The sequence below is a fragment of the Symphalangus syndactylus genome, chromosome X (assembly GCF_028878055.3).
Source record: "Symphalangus syndactylus isolate Jambi chromosome X, NHGRI_mSymSyn1-v2.1_pri, whole genome shotgun sequence".
NCBI classification, from domain to species: domain Eukaryota; kingdom Metazoa; phylum Chordata; class Mammalia; order Primates; family Hylobatidae; genus Symphalangus; species Symphalangus syndactylus.
Genome location: NC_072447.2, coordinates 142,625,027 through 142,646,297, shown reverse-complemented (window position 1 = coordinate 142,646,297; position 21,271 = coordinate 142,625,027). Strand labels below are relative to the sequence as shown.

The 21,271-nt window shown below is 41.9% G+C and overlaps 1 protein-coding gene and 1 non-coding gene across 5 annotated transcripts in view; both read left to right on the top strand.

The window, feature by feature from the left end:
* Window positions 1-21,271, top strand: part of MCF2 (MCF.2 cell line derived transforming sequence) — a 122,801-nt gene that overhangs the window by 824 nt on the left and 100,706 nt on the right. The window contains exon 1 of one of the 4 annotated variants that reach the window (XM_055267371.2): window positions 17,160-17,324. The exons of 1 other annotated variant lie outside the window; for it this stretch is intronic. In XM_055267371.2, the coding sequence (XP_055123346.1) occupies window positions 17,204-17,324 (121 nt within the window). In that variant the 5' untranslated portion in view covers window positions 17,160-17,203. Of the gene's footprint in view, window positions 1-17,159; window positions 17,325-21,271 lie in introns of those variants that run through there. 2 more of the 4 variants (XM_063634310.1, XM_055267370.2) reach the window with 2 other exon arrangements.
* LOC129476603 (small nucleolar RNA U13) lies at window positions 5,942-6,045 on the top strand. The gene has a single exon (XR_008655027.1). It is a non-coding gene; the product is annotated as a small nucleolar RNA U13 (small nucleolar RNA).

Here is a 21,271-nt window from a genome sequence, read left to right as displayed (position 1 = left end):
GAAAAATGGGAGGTCTTGAGGGCAATCTTCCAAAAGAATATGGTGATGTTTCTCACATTTTTTAAATTAGGGTCTCTAGTGAGGCAAAACCACATTTTATTCTTGCTCTATAGAATTTATTTGTGGAGGTAGAAAGTTTCTGGGGAAGGAGTGGAACTGTTTATATGAAGAACCTAGAGGTCTTCTCAGAATGAAAGGATTGGAAACTCCAACCCCTTTTTTCTCTGATATGCAAGGTTCTTGAAAGTTGCTCGAGGGTCCCAAAAAGATCCTAATGAAAACTCACCAAACTTGGTGAGAAAGAGGTAGAAAGGGATGGGAGCAGCTCCCACCCAGAGCCCTCCATCCTCCTTTTTTCATCTGAGCTGGTTACTCTGCAGGCTAGCTGCACATCTCTTTCTGAAATTCCCTTTGTCTGTGCTCCTATATCGGATCATTATTTCCTAGATTCATTGTCTTGCTCTTCATTCTTCATCATTTTTGGGGGGAATACATTCTCTACTAACTTCTTTATATGGATTATAAACTTTTATTATTAATAATAATTATTATTATGTCTGAAAAATGTCTTAGACAACCTTTATTTTTGTTTGAGAGCCTGACGCAGTATAAAATTCCAAGCTGAAAAACCTTTTCCCCCCAATTTTGTATTTATTTTTCCATTAGTTTGTAGAATCCAGTGTTGCTATTGAGAAGTTCAATGTCATTTTGTTTCATTTTTTTCTTTTTTTTATTAATTTTTTTTGCACAAAAACAATAAACATTTTCTAAAAATACATACAAACAAAAAGATGCGTATCAAACGTGTTAGGAAGGTTGCACATGGGAAGACGGGGAATAGAAATGGGGAGTGGGAATTAAAGAAAATGAATGAGAGAGGGACTTTGTATGGATGAATGATAATAACTCAATCCTCTATTTGACGAAGAAGGAGAAGGAAGAGGAAGAAAAAGAAAGTGGGATAAAGGATCAGAAAGGGAGGAAAATAGAAAAAATTAGAGTATGGCTCCAGGGTAGACCTGTTTTGTTGTCTCTGGGTTGGTTGGTTGGTTTGTCTGTTGTATTTTTCATATGTTTCGCCATGTTGGCCAGGCTGGTCTCGAACTCCTAGCCTGAAGTGATCAACCTGCCTCAGCCTCCCAGAGCGCCAGGACTACAGGCGTGAGCCACCACGTCCAGCCCCCACATTGCTTCTGGCCTCCGTGGTAGACCTCCCAGACGGGGCGGTCGGGCAGAGGCGCTCCCCACATCCCAGACGGGGCAGCCGGGCAGAGGCGCTCCTCACTTCCCAGACGGGGCGGCCAGGCAGAGTCGCTCCTCAGTTCCCAGACGGGGCGGCCGGGCAGAGGCGCTCCTCACTTCTTCCCAGATGGGGCGGCCGGGCAGAGGCGCTCCTCACTTCCCAGACAATGGGCGGTCGGGCAGAGGCGCTTCTCACTTCCCAGACGGGGAGGCCGGGTAGAGGCGCTCCTCACTTCCCAGACGACGGGTGGCCAGGCAGAGGTGCTCCTCACTTCTTCCCAGATGGGGCGGCCGGGCAGAGGCGCTCCTCACTTCCCAGACGGGGCGGCCTGGCAGAGGCACTCCTCACTTCCCAGACAATGGGTGGCCGGGCAGAGGCACTCCTCACTTCCCAGACGATGGGTGGCCATTTTTTTTCAACTTTAATTTTAGATAAGGGGGTACATGTGCAGATTTGTTATATGGGAATATTACATGATGCTGATGTTGAAGGTACAGATCCTGTCATCCTGGTAGTGAGCATAGTGCCCAGTAGTTTTTTTTTTTTTTTTTTTTTTATCCTCCCCACCTCCCTGCACCCTCTAGCAGTCCACAATATCTGTTGTTCCCATATTAATGTCCATGTGTGCTCAGTGCTTAGCTCCCTTCATAAATGAGAACATGTGGTATTTGGTTTTCTGTTCCTGCACTAACTTGCTTAGAATTATGGCCTCCAGCTCCGTGCATGTTGCTGCAAAGAATGATTTCATTCTTTTTTATGGCTGCCTAGTATTCCATGGTGTATATGTAGCACATTTTCTTTGTCCCATTTACCACTGATGGGAACCTGGGTTGATTCCATGTCTTTGCTATTGTGAACAGTGCAGTGATGAACATACAAGTGCATGTGTCTTTTTGGTAGAATAATTTCTTTTGGGTACATACCCAGTAATGGGATTGCTGTATCCAGTGGTAGAATTGTTTTAAGTTCTTTCAGAAATCTCCAGACTGCTTTCCACAGCGGCTGGACTAATTTACATTTCCACCAACAGTGTATAAGTGTTTGCTTTTCTCTGCTGCCTTGCCTAGTAATAGCCATTCTGACTGTTGTGAGATGGTATCTCATTGTGGTTTTGATTTGCATTTCTCTGATGATTAGTGATGCTGAGTATTGTTTCGTATATTTGTTGGCCATTTGTATGTCTTCTTTCGAAAAGTGTCTGTTCATGTCATTTGGCCACTTTTTAATGGTGTTATTTGGTTTTTACTTGTTAATTTATTTAAGTTCCCTATAGATTCTGAGTATTAGACCTTTGTCAGATACATAGTTTGCAAATATCTTCTCCCATTCTGTAGGTTGTCTGTTTGCTCTGCTGATAGTTTCTTTTGCTGTACAGAAGCTCTTTAGTTTAATGAGGTCCCACTTGTCTATTTCTGGTTTTATTGCAATTGCTTTTAGGGACTTAGCCAAATATTATTTACCAAGGCCAATGTCAAAAAGAGTATTTCCTAGGTTTTCTTCCAGGATTTCTATAGTTTGAGATCTTACATTAAAATCTTTAATCCATTTTTAGTTAATTTTTGCATATGGAGAAAGGTAGGGGTCCAGCTTCAATCTTCTGCATATGGCTAGCCAGTTATCTCAGCACCATTTACTGAATGTGGAATTGTTTTCCCATTGCTTGTTTTGGTTAGCCTTGTCAAAGATCAGATGCTTGTAGCTGTGCAGCTGAGTTCTCTATTCTGTTCCATTGGTTTATGTATCTGTTTTTGTACCACTACCAAGCTGTCTTTATTTGTTTGTTTGTTTGTTTGTTTTTGAGATTGAGTCTCACTCTGTCGCCCAGGCTGGAGTGCAATGGCATGATCTCAGCTCACTGCAACCTATGCCCCTGGGATTCAAGCAATTCTCCTGCCTCAGCCTCCCGAGTAGCTGGAATTACAGGTGCCCGCCACCACGCCTGGCTGATTTGTGTATGTTTTAGTAGAGATGGGGTTTCACCATGTTGGCCAGGCTGGTCTCAAACTCCTGACCTCAAGTCATCTGCCCACCTCAGCCTCCCAAAGTGCTGGGATTACAGATGTGAGCCACTGTGCCCGGCCACCCAAGTTGTTTTGTTTACTGTGGCTTTATAGTATAGTTCGAAGTTGGATAGTGTGATGCCTCCATCTTTGTTCTTTTTGCTTTGGATTGCTTTGGTTATTTGGGCTCTTTTTTTGGTTTCATGTGAATTTTAGAATAGTTTTTTTTTCTAATTCTGTGAAGAATGCCATTAGCAGTTTGATAGGATTAGCACTGAATCTGTAAATTGCTTTGGGCAGTATGGCCATTTTTATGATATTGATTCTTCCAATCCATGAACGTGGAATGTTTTTCCATTTATTTGTGTCATTCCTGATTTCTTTCAGCAGTGTTTTGTAGTTCTCCTTGTAGAAACTTTTCACCTCCTTGGTTAGGTGTGTTTCTAGGTATTTCATTTTCTTTGTGGCTGTTGTAAGTGGGATTGTGTTCTTTATTTTTGTTTAATTTTTCATTTCCACAGGTTATTGGGGAATGGATGGTGTTTGGTTACATGAGTAACTTCTTTAGTGGTGATTTGTGAGATTTTGGGGACTGTGTTCTTGATTTCACTCTCAGCCTGGATGTTGTTGATGCATAGAAATGGCACTGATTTTTGTACACTAATTTTGTATCCTGCAACTTAAGCTGTCCAAATTTATAAGCCAATCATATGCAAGTTCACAAGGCAATTTCTAGGAGCCTTTTGGCAGCATCTTTAAAATTTTCTAAGTATAGATTCATATCATCAAGGAAAAGAGATTGTGTGACTTCTTTTCATACGTGGATGCTTTTTATTTCTTTCTCTTGCCTGATTGCTCTGGCTAGGACTTCCAGTACTATGTTGAATAGGAGTGGAGAGAGGGCATCCTTATCTTGTTCTAGTTCTCAAGGTGAATGGTTCCAAATTTTGCCCATTCGATATGATGTTTACTGTGGGATTGTCATAAATGGCTGTTATTATTTTGACATATGTTTTTTGATGCCTAGTCTGTTGAGGGGTTTTATCATGAAGGGATGTTGGAAGTTATTGAAAGCTTTCTCTGTGCCTATTGATCCTCTGTAAGAGATTTACTTCTTTCCAGCTATAAATATTTAAGTTCTCTTTCATGTCCGTGGTGTACTTTAAAATTCATAAGGATGTATACCAGTGTGGTTATTTTTGAATAATCTCATTTTGCATTTGATAGGCCCTTTTAATACAAATATTCTTGTTCTTCGGTTCCGGAAATTTTTTTTCTATTTCTTCTATTATTTCTTTGAAATATTCTTCCCCATTTTCCCTTGTGTGTGTTTTTTGTTTTTTGTTTGTTTGTTTGTTTTGACAGAGTCTCACTTTGTCACCCAGGCTGGAGTGCAGTGGCGTGATTTCGGCTCACTGCAACCTCCACCTCCTGTGTTTAAGCAATTCTCCTGCCTCAGCCTCCCAGGTAGCTGGTATTAACAGGCACCCGCCATCATGCCCAGCTAATTTTTGTATTTTTGTAGAGATGGGGTTTCACCATGTTGGCTAGGCTGGTCTTGAACTCCTGACCTCAGGTGACCCCCATCCTCGGCCTGCCAAATTGCTGGGATTACAGGCATGAGCCACCATGCCCAGCCTATCCTTTCCTATTTTCTCTGTTCTTTTTTTCTCTTGGATTCCTGTGGGATATTGGACCTCCTGAATTTATTCTTCATGTCTCTTATCTTTTTTTCTCACTCAACACTGAGACAATTCCACTATACTTTGCTAGAAACTCAATTTCTCACTCTAAAATAACAATTTCACCCTTCCCTTGTATCCTCAAATTTCCTACACTCACTCCTCTCTCTTCTCCTGATCACTATCATCTAATGACTTCAATTCATGACTTAGAAGAGAAAATAGATACAGAAGCTGTATTAGGGCACATTACTGGGATTAACACATGCAGAAGAGTAGGGAAGAGAAGGAAGAAGGCTTCGTGACAGAAGCCTCATGCAACCTTACAAGTTCTGAAGATTGGATAATTTGCCGGAGTGGTCCCCATTTGGGACCAGGAAACTGGCCCCTGATACCCCAAGTTGTTCAGTCATTTAATGTGGGATGCCTTTGGAAGGGGCTATGACCTTGGCTAGGTAGGTCTTTTCAGCTGAGGCAATCCCTGAATAAGGCTGACAGCCAAAGACTTATCTGGCAGCCTTCTCAACAGATGGGGTAATAAGTCCTTCATTCCTGAGGGAGGATCTGAAGGGCACATTACAGTGTCTACCACATCAGCTACCTGCACCTATCAGTGTTGTGCTGATATTGGCTTGAACCAGCTAGTGAGGGCCAACTCTGCACTTCCCTTCCCAATTTTGCATTCAGTGACATTGTGTTGGTAGCTTAGGACTCTTCTGTGGAAGTTTTAAAGTTCCACCAATCTTTTTCAGGTCTAAAAGCTCTCTTTCTTTTTCTCCAATTGTTCTTTGTTCACCGTATTCCATTATTGTTTATGGATTATAATAATGATTTGGCTCTTTCAGTGTGTAACCAATTAGCATTGTTTTTAAAGTTCACTATTCCCTGAACTATGTCTGTTTCTTTCAGAGATTTTTTTCATTTATCATTCCGTCCATATATCATCTCTTCAACTCTTAAAGGACCAGGCACTGTGTTAGATGATGGGGACACAATGGTGAACAAGACACGAATAGATCCTTCTTTAGTTCATAAGCATGATGATTGGTTTTTCATGTACATGTGTGAGATGTGCCTCCCTCAAAACTTGTTACAACATTGGCACATTACCCGTCTGACATGAAGGGAAGAAAAGACGTAAAGGGTTCCTGTTGTAGACAATTTTTTCTTGTCAGAGAAAAAACTAGTAAATATACAAATAAATAATATTATTTAAGGAAGTTGTCATTGCTATGAATGAACAAAATTCAGTGGATGGAGCATATGGGAGTAGGGGGATGTTTGTTTTAAAGAGTAGGCTGGGACCGTGTCTCTGCTGTGATAGTACTTGAACAGAGACCTGAATACAATCTGGATAGCAGGCCAGGTAAACCATTGCAGTGGGAGGCAGCCCCAGGGGTGATGGACTCTGAGAAAAGAACAAGCACTCTGTGTTCCAGGAACACCAAGAAGGCTAGTGTGGTTGGAGCAAAGTGTACAAGGTTAAGTTTGACAAAGCAGGCAGGGCCCAGATAATTTTCACTGTTTGTCTTGGTCTCCTTTTGCATTTGGTGACTTCTGTCTGTTGGGGTTCTACCCGAGAAACAAGAACTAGTAAAATTTGTACATGTATATGTAGAATCTTACGTGTGTGCTTTACATTTGTGTATTATATGTGTATTTTAAAATTGTGTATTATATACATTATATACATGCCTGTATAATCTATTGACAGAGTGAGACACACAGAGGCAGAGAAAGACAGAGACAGAGAAAGGGTGTTTTTGTAGTAGGTAGGTGGTTATTTCAAGAAATTGATTTTCAGGATCATGGGGTGCTAGCTAGGCAAGTTTGAAATATATAAAGCAGGCCAGCAGGCTGGAAATTCTCAGGCAGGAGTTGACACTTCAGACTTGAGGCAGAATTTCTTCTCCTTCAGGGAAATTTTAGTTTTGCTGTTAAGACCTTTCAACTAATCGCTTCTCGGCCTTTTGGCTAAGATCAAGTGTAAGACCTTTCAACTGATTAGATGCATTACGGTTTTCAAGGATAATCTCCTTTGTTTAAAGTCAACTGATTGTAGAAGTTAATCATATCTACAAAAACCTCACAGCAACACCCAGGTTAGTGTTTGATTGATTAATTATAGCCTAGCCAAGTTGACACATAAAAGTAACCATCACAGTGACTTACCTCAAACATTTGGTGATCTTAGCCTGCCTGTTCATATTTAAAGGTGAGATCCAGAAAAACTGATGGGGGGAATTTATAGGAGAGGATTGCCAACTGGAAATCATTGCTTTAGGGTGACCAAGAGGAGGTATCGAATCTTATAATGGGAAACCCCTAAATACCAGATTGGGAAGTTTTTCCCTCCAGAGGGCCTTCAATTTCCCCAGAGAAGTCTCTACTCCCTTGGGAAGAGGGGATGTGCTATGTGTGGGTGCTGTCCTTCGACAATGGGTGGATCTGGGGAGGCAGGAGGGATTTTCCCACATTAGAGTCTTTTAATGAATGTCACTGTTCTTAGGCATGAGCCTCACTCCTACCCTTCACAGCACCTGGTGTCTCCAAATCGCAAGGCTTCCCTTTGGTCCATATTCCTTTCTGTGAGCCTATCTCCCACCTCATCCTAAGCTGGGGTTCCCTGAACATTTACTCATGACTTTATCTACTTCTGACCTTCCAAAAATAGTGGAAATAGTGTGTTTCATCTGCCATTTCAAACTACACAGACTAATTATTGCATGAAACAGCCTTTAAACATTGAGGGGAAGGTAAGGAAGGAAGTGTCTTTCTTTGCATCCTGAAGAACCACAGTGGCCTGGGAGGGGTCTGCAATAGCAACAGCCACAGAGCCAGTGACTGAGATGTAGCCCAAATGCTATAGACCTCTGGGTTTCAGCTGACCCGCAAGGTCCCTGGATCCATGGCTTGGTCTGAATATGGGTAGTGGTGGTGAAACTCTCCTCCAACTACAAGGGTATTTCAAGTCATGCCAAAATATCAGTATTCTATTAAAATGGAGATACGGTTATCATCTTCTTCCCAATATTATAACGTGCTGTTCCTCCTGGGGGAGGCTCAGATGAGGCTGTTCTGTCCTTCTGGGTTGAGTGCCTCCAGACAGGATGATTGAGAATGAAGATTCTGGGTCGAACAAATTATCACAGGAGGGGTAGGCTCCTAAGAAAAGAAATCTGGCTTGGATGGAAAAGGAGGAAGGAAGCAGAAGGAATCTAAACCAGAGAAAAGGAAGTGGTCAGGTTAAAGGGAAAACGTTGGAAATTGGGCCTAAGAATCTCCCAGCACCTATTTCTCTCCTCTCATCATCCTCCATCACAACTTCGTTCTCATGCCCCCATTTTAATGCCCACACCCTATTCTAAGTTTATTCCATCAGGGTCCTCTGAAAGAAGACCAAGGACACAAACAGACTCTGAAAGAACAGATAAATGACTAGGAAACAGAAAAAGATGCTCGACCACACAAGTAACCCAGAACTAGCTATTTCAACAACAATAAGAGGCCTTGGAAAGTTTGTCCTGAGAATACTTTCAAAATGAGTGTATCTCTAGCTTGAAATTTTAATACAGGATATTCTCTGTGCACATCCAAAGATTAGATTTCAGATAAAAATGACAATGTTCTTAGGAGAAAAAATATTTTGTTAGTTTTAAAATATCAGGGTTTCAATATTTCTATATTTAAAAAACATGGTATCTATCAACTGATGAATGAATAAACAAAATGTGGTCTAGCCATACAATGAAGTATTATTCAGCCTTAAAAAGGAATGAAATACAGATACATGCTACAGCATGGTTAAACCGGGAGAACATGCTAAGTGAAAGAATCCAAATATAAAAGCTACATATTGCAGGATTCCATCTACATGAAATGTCCAGAATAGGTAGATCCATTGAGACAGAAAATAGATTAGTGGTTTCCTAGGGCTGGTGGTGATGTGGGGCCTTAAGAAGTGACAGCTAAAGGGTACAGGTTTCTTTTGGGGATGATGAGATGTTCTAAAATTACATTGTGATGGTTGTACATCTCTGTAAATATATTAAAACCATTGAATTGTACATTTTAAATGGGAGAATTGTATGGCATATGCATTCTATCTCAATAATGCTGTTACAATAAAAAATATGATATTCTGGAATACTGGAATCCTCAAAATTGATAGAGTAATTGCTAAGAGGTGAATCTCTTCATGTATTGAGAGACTAGACTTTATAAGCTTTATAAGCACTAAGATTCTTTTAAGACAGAGGAAGACTGAGAATTACAGAATTTTGTTCTGGCATAATGTTATCAAGCTACAGATCTGCAAAATTATAATTCATTGGTATGGTTGTTTTCATTTCAGAAATGCTAGGATTAGAGTCAGCCAACTTACAGTCTAGTTCTAGTTATGCTTTGGACAAACAGCACAAACTTGGGCAACTCAGCTCCTCAAAACCTCAGTCTCCTCACCTGGAATGTGGCAATAAATAAACTGGGCCTTCCTTGTACATGTGTTGGGAGGATCAAATGAGATGACAGATGAAAAAGTCCTTACAAACATTATGCAAATGAAGATGGTACACTTATTATTAATTTTGTAATTATTAGTAGTAACAGCAACTGTATATCAAATTAAGATGGTAAACTGCTCATAATGTAAAGACTTGATTCTTTAAATTTGCCCTTATATGAACTAAACAACATGTCTTACATACTAAGTCCTCTTTGTAGATTTCTTATTGGTCATCGTTGCCTAAGAATATATATTTTTGAGAAATAACCAGGTCGTATGTACAATTATGGACCTTAGCGTGAGTCTATTACCTATACTTTTATCTTCATGTGACCTATATAACCAGTCTGGTAAAACTAGTTTTGTTAGGTCAAGCTGTTTAACTTGGTCGTCTTTTCAGATGGCAGTCTTGAGTCCCAATTCATGTCAGTAAATATTTGATTGGGTGGCACAGAAATTCAGAAAGAAACAAGCTATTCCCATTTCATTGAGCCTAAACTCATCATGCCTAATGTGGAAAGAGGCAGTTCTAGCTAAAAATTAAAGAAAGAGTTGGGAAGTTATGATTCCAAACTCCTACTCCTGACTCTAATTTTGCCCCAAGCAGTTAACATTTACATTTCCAATATATCATCATTTGAGCAAGTACTCAAAGCATTTCATTTACAGAAGTAGTTGTTTGCTCTACTACAAATATAATTGCATTGGAAATATTCTTAAACTTTTTACACAGCCTTTGGCCATCAGAACAGAGCAAGGATTTTTATTTTTATTGTTATTTTGAGACAGGGTCTCACTTTGTCACCCAGGCTAGAGTACAGTGGCACAATCGTGGCTCACTGCAGCCTCAATCCCTGACCTCCAGCCAGGCTCAGGTGAACCTCCCACTTCAGACCCCAGAGTAGCTGGGACTACAGGGATGCACTGCTACACCCGGCTAATTTTTGTATTTTTTATAGAGACAGGGTCTCCCTTTGTTGCTCAGGCTGGTCTTGAACTTCTGGGCTCAAGTGATCCTCCTACCTTGACCTTCCAAAGTACTGGGATTACAGGCGTGAGCCACGGCGTCTGACCCAGAGCAAGTTTTAAAGGGGCTACTTCTTTTAAAGCACAACAGAAATCATATTTACCTCTGAAACAATGTTTTCTTCAGAAAGGAAAGTTTTGGCCTTTAAAATGGCAACAAATTGAAGATCTATAAATGGAAACATAAGAATAAAATTTCTGAGGAATTTCCTGAGAAGGGTAAACATTAAGTCAATGTCAGGGCCTGGATTCAGGTCAATTCATTGACCAATCTCTTTGGGCTTACTTAGCTGAGGGTGTCAAAGTGACTCCCTTGCATTTAAATACTTTTCAGGATTTTTACATACATCTGAGAAGGCTCCATTATGCCAATCTGGAGTTAGATTATAATGTATTAGTCATAACGTATTAGTTTGGATTCTTTTGGTTGCAAATGATAGAACCCCAACTGCAAGCTAGTTTAAGCGCAAAAGAAAATTTACTGATCTATGTAACTGAAAAATCTAGTGGGTGGGTATTTCTTCAGTCATGGCTGGATCCAGATGTTCAAATAGTATCATTAGGAATCTGTCTCTTTATATGTATCAGCCCTGTTTTCATGATATTGGTTTCATTTTCAGGCAGCCTGTCTTTGCAGCCTTAGGTTTACCTCATCTTTGTAACTAACAATTCAGTGAAGATAATCTCTACCTTTCATTGGTTCCAGAAATTACTGGGATTGTGTATCATTGCTTCAAACTTATCACAGTGGCCATGGGGACAGAATACACTCATTTATTTGGCCTGGACTACCCTCCTGCCCTGAAGCAGGGGTTTGCTGGAAGTCTCTTCTGTGTCACATGGATTTAGAATGGAATAGGGAGACTCTCCATAGGAATGTTGAAGTACATAGATGCCAACTAGGCAGGCAAAAACTACCAATATCCCCTGCATACATGGCAAAGAACCTAATGTTTGAAACTTGATACAGTCCTTTATATAATCATAAGTAATTTATATAAATTGTGAGGTTGCTATTATCCTTATTCTATAAATGAGGAGTTTTCATTTGGTAACCCCCTCACATGTCGATAGACTTCCTGAATTCTGTAGAACCTTTCAAAATCAAAGATAGTAAGGATATTTTTACTTTTATTGCCTACCTCCATTTTCAGCATTTCAGAGGTTCTGGTTTCTCAAAACCTATGCCTAATTTACTATAATGAAATAATATTCCAGGCCAAGGTGGGCAGATCACTTGAGGACAGGAGTTGGAGACTAGCCTGGCCAACATGGCGAAACCCCATCTCTACTAAAAAAAAAAAAATAGAAAAATTAGCCAGGCATGGTGGCATGCAACTGTAATCTCACCTACTTGGGAGGCTGAGGCACGAGAATCGCTTGAGCCCGGGTGGTGGAGTCTGCAGTGAGCTGAGATTGCGCCACTGCACTCTAGCCTGGGTGACAGAGCAAGACTCTGTCTCAAACAAAAACAAAAGACTCTGTCTCAAACAAAAAGAAAAGAAGAGAGGAGAGGAGAGGAGAGGAGAGGGGAGGGGAGGGGAGGGGAGGGGAGGGGAGGGGAGGGAAGGGAAGGGAAGGGAAAAGGGAAGGGAAGGGAAGGGAAGGGAAGGGAAAAGGGAAGGGTATTCCCTGTTACTCAAATTCCCTGTGTCCTACTCAGGAGTGGTAAGATTTAGGCAAATGGTGTAACACCTTACCACATCACATTAGAGAGAGGAATTTGGTATAAGGCTGGTTTATCCTTAGACTTCATCCAAGGGCATTAATGAAATAATACCAAAAGGCCTTATTTCCAAAAGAGTTAGTTACATTGTAAGGCCCCAAAGACTGCATTATAGAGTAGTGTAGATGAATCTGAATGTGCTATGCAAATTAAAGACTGAGTTACAGCTATGCATCTTTTTCTTCAGACCTGAAAAACCCTGAGGTTAGTGTTCTTTCCAATGAGGGTCGGCAGTAAAATTAAGACTGATGTTCACTCATTGTTACTTTATTCACCCATTCAGGTAACCCACATTTTGAGGGCCCACTATATGCCAAGCCCTGGAAGACAGTGCTTAATAAGACATTTCTCCTGGCATCAAGGGCCTCAGAATATTTCTGAATGATAGACCTGCAAACAATTGCAACACATGATAAGAATGAACTTGAGAAAGGTAGGATGAACGGGCATGAAAGAAGGTGTTTGGTTCAGGGAGTCTAGCAAAACTTCAGAGAAGAGGTAATTATTTTCAATGACTGCATAATTAATGATTTTATGGATGACACAGAAGGAGCTCATGTGAGCTTAGGCTTTCTCTCCCTCTCTCATATTTGGCTATCATCTATCCATCCACTCAGTGTTTTTTCCAGCATTCTTTCAGTGCTTATAGATGGCATGTAGTTGAAATTATACTGCATATTCATCTTGCATGCAGATAAGTCAATCAACATAAGGTCATGATCATTTTCTCATGTTCTTAAAAATCCTTCAGTAATTTCATTTTAAAAATTAAGCTTTTAAAGATAATTCTAGATTCATAAGCAGCTGTAAGAAATAATACACAGAGGCTGGGTGCGATGGCTCATGCCTGTAATCCCAGCACTTTGGGAGGCCGAGGCAGGCAGATCACCTTTTAGGTCAGAAGTTCGAGACCAGCTTGGCCAACATGGCAAAACCCTATCTCTACTAAAAATACAAAAATTAGCAGGTGTGGTGGCACGTGCCTGCAATCCCAGCTACTCAGGAGGCTGAGGCAGCAGAATTGCTTGAACCCAGGAGGCAGAGGTTGCAGTGAGGTGAGATTGTGCCACTGCACTCCAGCCTGGGCAAAGAGCAGGCTCCAACTCAATTAAAAAAAAAAAAAGAAATAATACAGAGAGATCCTGTATACCCTTTACCAAGTTTCCCCCAGTGGTAACATCTTGCAAAACTATAGTACAATATCACAAGCAGAATATGGGCATTGATAGACTCAAGATACAGAACAGTTCCATCACTACAAGGAATGCCATTTTTGATAACTGATATGCTTAACAATCCATTTTATGCATTTATGGATAAAAAATCCATAAAATCCATGGATAATGGATTTATGGATATCCATTTATGGATGTATCATAATTTATTATCTGCTGTTGTTTGACATGTGGGTTGCTTCCAGTTTGGGGCTATAATTAATAATGCTTTGCATACAAACTTTTGTCAAAAATCTCTGATTATTTTTGTAGGAGAGATCCTCAAGTTAAAGGGTATGTACATTTTAAAGTTCACAATTTGTTGAAAAGACTATTCTTTCTCCATTGAATTGTCTTGGCACCATTGTCAAAAATAATTTACCTTAGATGCAAGGGTTTTCTCTGGATTTGCAGTTCTATTCTATTGATCTATAAGGTCTATCCTTATATTAGTATCACACTGATTTGATTATTGCAGCTTTGTAGTAAGGTTTGAAATCAGGAAGTGTGAGTCCTCTTTTTTTTTTTTTTTTCAAGATTGTTTTGGCTATTCTCGATCCCTTGAAGGATATTATTTTTTTGGTTACCTTATTTCTTTGTAAATAACCTCCCATTTGTGATTTGACTTTTGTTTATGTTTTTAATTATACAGAAGTTTAAATTTTTTCCTTTTTGATTTTTATATTTTTTACATACATAGAAAACATTCTTTTATATTGTTGTTTCTAATAGCTTTCTAAACCTAAAGTTATTTTTCCATTTATTTCCTTCTTTTTTAAAAAATGGAGTTACAAAAAAAAACAATTGCTCACTGTGAAAAGTTTAACATAATTACTTATTAAGCAAAAAACATGAGATTTCTCCTATAACCAAGTGCTTTCCAATTTCTTTTTATTATTATTATTATTATACTTTAGGTTTTAGGGTACATGTGCACAATGTGCAGGTTTGTTACATATGTATACATGTGCCATGTTGTTTTGCTGCACCCATTAACTCGTCATTTAGCATTAGGTATACCTCCTAATGCTGTCCTTCCCCCCTCCCCCCACCCCACAACAGTCCCCGGAGTGTGATGTTCCCCTTCCTGTGTCCATGAGTTCTCATTGTTCAATTCCCACCTATGAGTGAGAACATGCGGTGTTTGGTTTTTTGTCCTTGCGATAGTTTACTGAGAATGATGTTTTCCAGTTTCATCCATGTCCCTACAAAGGACATGAACTCATCATTTTTTATGGCTGCATAGTATTCCATGGTGTATATGTGCCACATTTTCTTAATCCAGTCTATCGTTGTTGGACATTTGGGTTGGTTCCAAGTTTTTGCTATTGTGAATAGTGCCGCAATAAACATACATGTGCATGTGTCTTTATAGCAGCGTGATTTATAGTCCTTTGGGTATATACCCAGTAATGGGATGGCTGGGTCAAATGGTATTTCTAGTTCTAGATCCCTGAGGAATCGCCACACTGACTTCCACAATGGTTGAACTAGTTTACAGTCCCACCAACAGTGTAAAAGTGTTCCTATTTCTCCACATCCTGTCCAGCACCTGTTGTTTCCTGACTTTTTAATGATGGCCATTCTAACTGGTGTGAGATGGTATCTCACTGTGGTTTTGATTTGCATTTCTCTGATGGCCAGTGATGATGAGCATTTTTTCATGTGTTTTTTTGGCTGCATAAATGTCTTCTTTTGAGAAGTGTCTGTTCATGTCCTTCGCCCACTTTTTGATGGAGTTGTTTGTTTTTTTCTTGTAAATTTGTTTGAGTTCATTGTAGATTCTAGTGCCTTCCAATTTCACTTTACAGAGATCAACACTGTTAGCAGTTTGTATCCTTCCCAATCATTTCTATCCCCATAAACATGTATAGTGTTTAAAATAAGGGATCAAACAATAAATATTGTTTTGCACCTTACTTTTTTACACTTGACAACATAGCAGGGCATCTGTCCATATGCAGATCAATCTCATATTTTTAAATTATGCTATGGAAACTCTTTCCCATTGTTAGATTTTAAAAATGTCTTCCTAGGTTGTTATTTAGTACTTTTATAGACTACCCCTCATTTGTGTCTTACTTATTTTTACCTTATTTTACAACAACTGCCACATTAGTAGAATTCTTAATGTCATCCTATCCACAGTAGTGCGGAAATTTTAACTGGTTGCTCCTCTACCCTCTGCACATATTCAAGAGAGAGGCTTGCAAACATTCTGCCTGTTTGACGTAACACATTCAAATAGCTTACACATTCAGATAAAAATATATAAATCAACTCCGAGAAGTTGAAAAAGCAAGGCTAGGGGAAGAGGTGTGTGCTTGTAGGGGGGACGTGTGTGTGTGTGTGTGTGTGTGTTCCTCCCCTACTCACTCTGCCTTTTGCACTTGCCTACCCCCACTTTCCTCAGGTATAAATTGGTGATTCCTCATAAGAGATCTACTTGGAATGATTGGCTTGTATAATATTAATCCACTCTCCTGCCAGAAAATTTTGAAAAGGATAAGTATTAAAGAAAAAAGTGGCATGTGGCATTTGCAATTCACATCAGGACTTCTAAGCATTAGAGCAAAATTAGGGCGAATCCCTATGGCATTAGCTCAGCTTCAGACACATTTTTTTTTTTTTTTAAATGCTAACACCCCTGGCCTCTCCTCAGTCGGCTACTGCTTCACAAGCAGGGCTCCCTCAGGTCCTGCATACCCCTTTCCTTCCAGGCACTGCGGAGCTCCATCTTCCCTCGGCCCAGTCCCTGAGGGCTTTGGGTTCAGGGCAAGCAAGGAGCTTTAGCTCCTTTCGTTTTCCATTTGGCTTCTTAAACGGGTTGCCTCCTCTTGCCTTTCCGTTTTCTCGTGTCCTCTCTAAAGCGCGTCAAGTCTCCCATGCCCATGGCAGATGGCAGCTCAAGTGTCTATACAGGAGGCTTGGCGTTTGGGACCTGAAGGGCGTGGGACTTGGCATATCCAAAGACTGAGATCAGAGTATGTCTGTGTTTGCATCCTCGGAGGACATATTTCGGCTTCAGCACAGGGCCTTTCAGACTATTCAGGGCTCGTATCCTCTTCTGGCAAAGACAGCAGCCCTGACAGGGCCACCTGCATGTGCTCACACAGTGTAACTCCCTTGCGCCCAGTCTTTGCCCAGGTGGATACTGGCCAGGATGCTAAGGAACCGCCAAGACTTGCATGAGTTGCCATGAGAGTGCGAGGCTAGGCTGTCTCCTCCCACCACAGGTGCTAACCTAGGCTGGCCTTTCGTCCCTCGAAAATGGGAATCTCTGCAGAAATTCTCTCTTTTGGCTCTTTGCGTCCCTCCTCCACAGCCCCCGCCTCCTTTCATCCACCGGTGGCTAAGCGGGGGCGTGGGTGTGCGCACCCAGGGAGAGTTGCCCTCGCAGCGACGGTGGCCAGAGCGCTCCACCAGAGCCCCAAACTCCTAACAAGTTCCCGGACTCCGCGCGCGCGGAGCTCTCGGGCCTCTGCGCCTCTGTCCCTACTAGGGGGGCTCCGGAGGACTGGCGGCCGCGGCGCAGCTGGGCTGAGCGGGGCCAGGGGCTGTACCCCTCCGGCAGTGCCTGAGCGCCCAGCGGCAGCGCGCGGGTCAGAGCTGGGCAGCTGCTGGCTGGAGTAGCGGCCCTGCCCGGGACTCCAGCATGAGGATGGCAGCGGCAGGGGCCCGGCCCCACCTGGGTTCGCCAAGGCGGGCGGCCAGGCACATGTCCCAAGCTGCCGCTTCGGCGCCGTGGACCTCAGTGTCCTGCGGCAGGATCCCAGGCCTGCCGCAGAACCCAGATGGCTTCACTTTCATGCCGATAGCCCAGGCGGTCCCTCTGCAAGTGGACATGGCCATGGCCCTGCAGCGCGTGAGGATTGCCGAGAAGTACGGGAAGAACTACCTCTGCCTCCTGCAAGCAGTCTTCGTGGCAAGTAAGTCCCCTCCTCTCATCTCCTCCCCGGCGGCCTCGGGCTGGCTTGCCCTTCTTCTCACCCGCTGCCTCCCCAGCCCGCCCGGCTTTTCTTTATTTTCCAGTCCACACCCCTCCCCGCGCGCACTTTATTTTCCAGTCTATACAACCCCCCCACCCCGCCCGCCCGCCGCGCGCACACACACTTTCCTGCTGCAGTGGCGCTCCCAGCCACGAACTCGCTGGGTCATCCGTTCTCTGTTCCTCTGGCCAGCTGCCGTGCTGCAGGCGTGCAGCTCTGGTCTCAGCTCGCAGGAGGTGAGATCAGGAGCTCTGGTCCCGCAGGAGGACTGTGGGAAAGTGCAGGAAGCAGTATGAGACTGTCTCTGCCATTGCTGGTTCAGGTCTCCTATCCCCTTCTCACCCACTTTGGTGCGTCCCCGGAGAAGTGGGAATAGTGTATCTTCCCACACTGCATCTCACACACCAGAACCCAGCCTCTTTGAGGAGTGCACTTCCCTTGTAATATTCCCTGAAGTTGAAAAAGCAATTTTTTTTGTTTTTGTTTTTCCCATAATGCATGTGGAGGAAACCAAGTCAAAGGAAACTAGCAGCAGGGCCGTGGCAGGGCAGGTGGGGGAGGAGTTGTAGGGAAACAACTGCTGCCACTGACTTGGGCTTTGCACCCAGAAAAGCGCATCTTTTCATCTTGGTCCATGAGCTTCTTGCTTCCCTACAAAGGCAAAAGCTCTTGTTTGTCTGGAAGGACAAACAAAAGCAAAGAGAAGTAACTCACAAAGTCTTTACGTCCGCTGCCATGGTTTGATTAAGGGGAGTAAGTGGGGTAACATGGACTTGGTCACTTGCCGGTCGTGATACACTCACATTTAGCAAGCTGAAGCCCAGCTTTGGGGTTGATGCAGCAGGGAGGATGCTGCAGGCTGTGGGGCTGCGTTCCTACGGGGCCATTCTGACTGGAGCACTGGGGCAGCCTCAGAACAGAGTGCAACTCTGAGACCTGAAGTTCAGCCAGAGCTTTTCAGAGAAGTCTGCAAGGTGCTGCAATTGATGTGCGCCCCTTCCTGTGCGCCCAAGGTAGTTTTGACTTACTAGGTTCTAAGCCTTGCAGTGGAAGTTTTGGTATTCAAAAAATAGACTTGGTGGCAATTTCCCACAAATCAGATAGCCACAACACATGTTCCAAATATACCTCCCTATTCAGTGCTATCCACAAATCTAAAGGAGGCCATGCAAACATCTTTCAGTTAGATCAGAGGAATTAATTCAAGGCTGTGGTCTGTGCATCTTCATCACACAGAACTCTTTGGTCTTGCTTGTTTTGTTTTGAGCTGGTCAATATTATTTTCTAGATATAATAAATCATTAAGGGCAATGTGGTGATGCGGCACAAACTAGTTCAGGTCTTAGGAGCAATTTAAGTAGTTTTTGGAGACTACAAAAAAAATCTTGCTGAAACATTCCATGCAGTACAGTGGAAAGTACTTTGCGTTTTGTTTTCATTTACCTTCTGCATCATCCTGGGAGCTAAAAACAACAACAACAACAACAACAACAAAAACTCCTTTGGAGGAATGCATGCTTAATCACAAAGGTTAAATTAGTTATGCTATGAAATGTAAGTTGACATTTTTGCTGCTAGTGATTTCTCTTATTTCTAGAGTTGTGTGATGTTTCATCTGTTCACACTTTTGAAGGCTCCTACATGTTGACAGGCCCCCATTCCTGTGGCATTACAATGTGTCATAACACCTAAATGACACCAGTTGCCATGCTATGTTTTTACCTGGGCTTGTAATACTTTTGTGCCTTTTCAGCATTTGCTCTGGAAGGGATTTGTAGCCATGTGATTAGAGTACACACTATAGTACAACAATTTTAAATGTAAAATGGATTTCATATACTTCGAAGCTATTTATATATTAAAATATGTTTACAAAGTTTTTCATTGTGGTAAATAACTTTCTGAAGAATCACGTCCAAAATGACCATTTATGGATTGCTCAGGCCCAGAAATTATGCTACAGTGTAATAAGCTAATGACATATGTGTGTGCAGAATCTTCCCTGGGGCAACCAGAAGAGAAAATGATTGGCTTCACTTAGGGACTTAGGGGAAGACTTGATGGAGAGAGTGATGCAAGAGTTGAATCTTGAGAGATGCACACAAATGTCCAGCTGGGCAGAGGGTGGGGATTGAACGTGGTAGGGATAGGTGGGTGAACGGTATTCCAGGTAAGGAAATAAGATATGCAAAGACAAGCAGAGAGAGGAGAGCAGAGTCGGTTTGGGGAATTGTAAATACCTTTTAAATGACTGGAGTGTAAAATATGGGGGGTAAAGGAAAGAGAGATTTGGAGAGGTAGGCAGGGGCCTCATAAGACATGTTGAGTGGTTTTACTTTATTTCCAGAGCAATCGGAAGCCACTGGAGTGTTGTAAGCAGGGCAATAGAGGAAGCTGCTGCATATGGTTGAACAGGTTATGCACTGCAAAACCCCTGGGGCCCCCACTGACACAGACCACACAAGGAATGATGCCCTTACTGCGGCTGTACAGTGCACAATATGCACAGTGGTCAACAGCAGCTGTGAATGGTGGAACTTTTTGCTTTCACAAAGATCATTCAAGTTGTATGGAGGATTCAGTGTGTGGCTTATGCAGTGGAGAGGAAGAAGACTGGAGATAAAATGACTAGTTAGAACACAGTTGAAGTAAGCTGGCTCTGAGTGGATAGAGGCATGGACTGTCACTTCTGGGGATGGGGAGAAGGGGAGAGGTCTGAGAGGAATTAAGAGGGTAAATTGATTTGACTTGTCGTGGTGTTCGAGGGACAGGGAGGAGACTAGGTTAATTTCAGGTTTCTGGTTAGGGTGACTGAATGGAAAGAGATACCATTAACACAGGGAATGGAAGAAGAAGAGGTAGTTTGATTTTCAATTTTGGGTATGTGGTTTCTGTGGAACATTCAGGTAGAGTTGACCAATGGGTCTGCAGCTGGGAAGAAGTAAATGTTATTTCTTACTCTCATCATCTATAGGGTTCATTAAACATCTCCTGGCACTGAAGTTCTTTCCTTAAATCTACTTCTCCATGGGCTATATTGATAACTCAGCAAGTCTAGTACAGAAGTAGTCACACATTATAAAATTACCTTTCAAACTTGTTCTTTATATTTTCTCTCACACATTTCTTTACCTGATGATGAAAAAAAAATGAAAAAAAGAAATGTCTTGTATTCATCACAGGAGGAAAGAATGTAAGCTATTCTGATCTAATGTAACCTCAGATAACTTACATAACTAGTTGTGAAAACCTGTTCACTGCAAATTTTACTCATCAGAGTATAGCTCAGGGAGATATGTAAATCACAACAAAATTTATTCAATGTGCATTCCAGTATGGTATGAAGATTTATTTCAATGATGATGGGTCATCTATTAGGCCACACGATACTGTGAGTGTTCCACGTAACTGATTTTTCTGGGTAACTGAGGTTCAACACTTTTAGTGCCTGACTTTTTCCCCTTAAAATATGTATCCATTTTGGATGAGAAGCTTTTCAAAAATACTATTTACCTTCCTGACCCCTGAACCTGGAAATAATTGCATCCTTTTTTGATGGGTTAAGATTGTCCTTATAATAGCATTAGTTCTTTCAATGTGCTGTATTCAGTGCTGCCTCGGGGCTTCTAAACTGTGGAGGGCTGTTTGTCCCTGTACTAAATGGGCACAGATTGTTCTGCTTTTTAATTTTCAATGCCTGACTTTTACCCTCTAACTTTTCCATAGATTTCCTCTCTGTTAGCTGATATTTTTTGCTGCTGTTAATTTAACTGTTTCTACTGGCCAGTTGTTATTGCCTAATTCTCCATGCCCCCTCCTCCATTGCCTTCTCTGAGTGTTACAAACTAGGGAACAAGATAATCAAGCTTGTTCGAACTGTGTGAAAA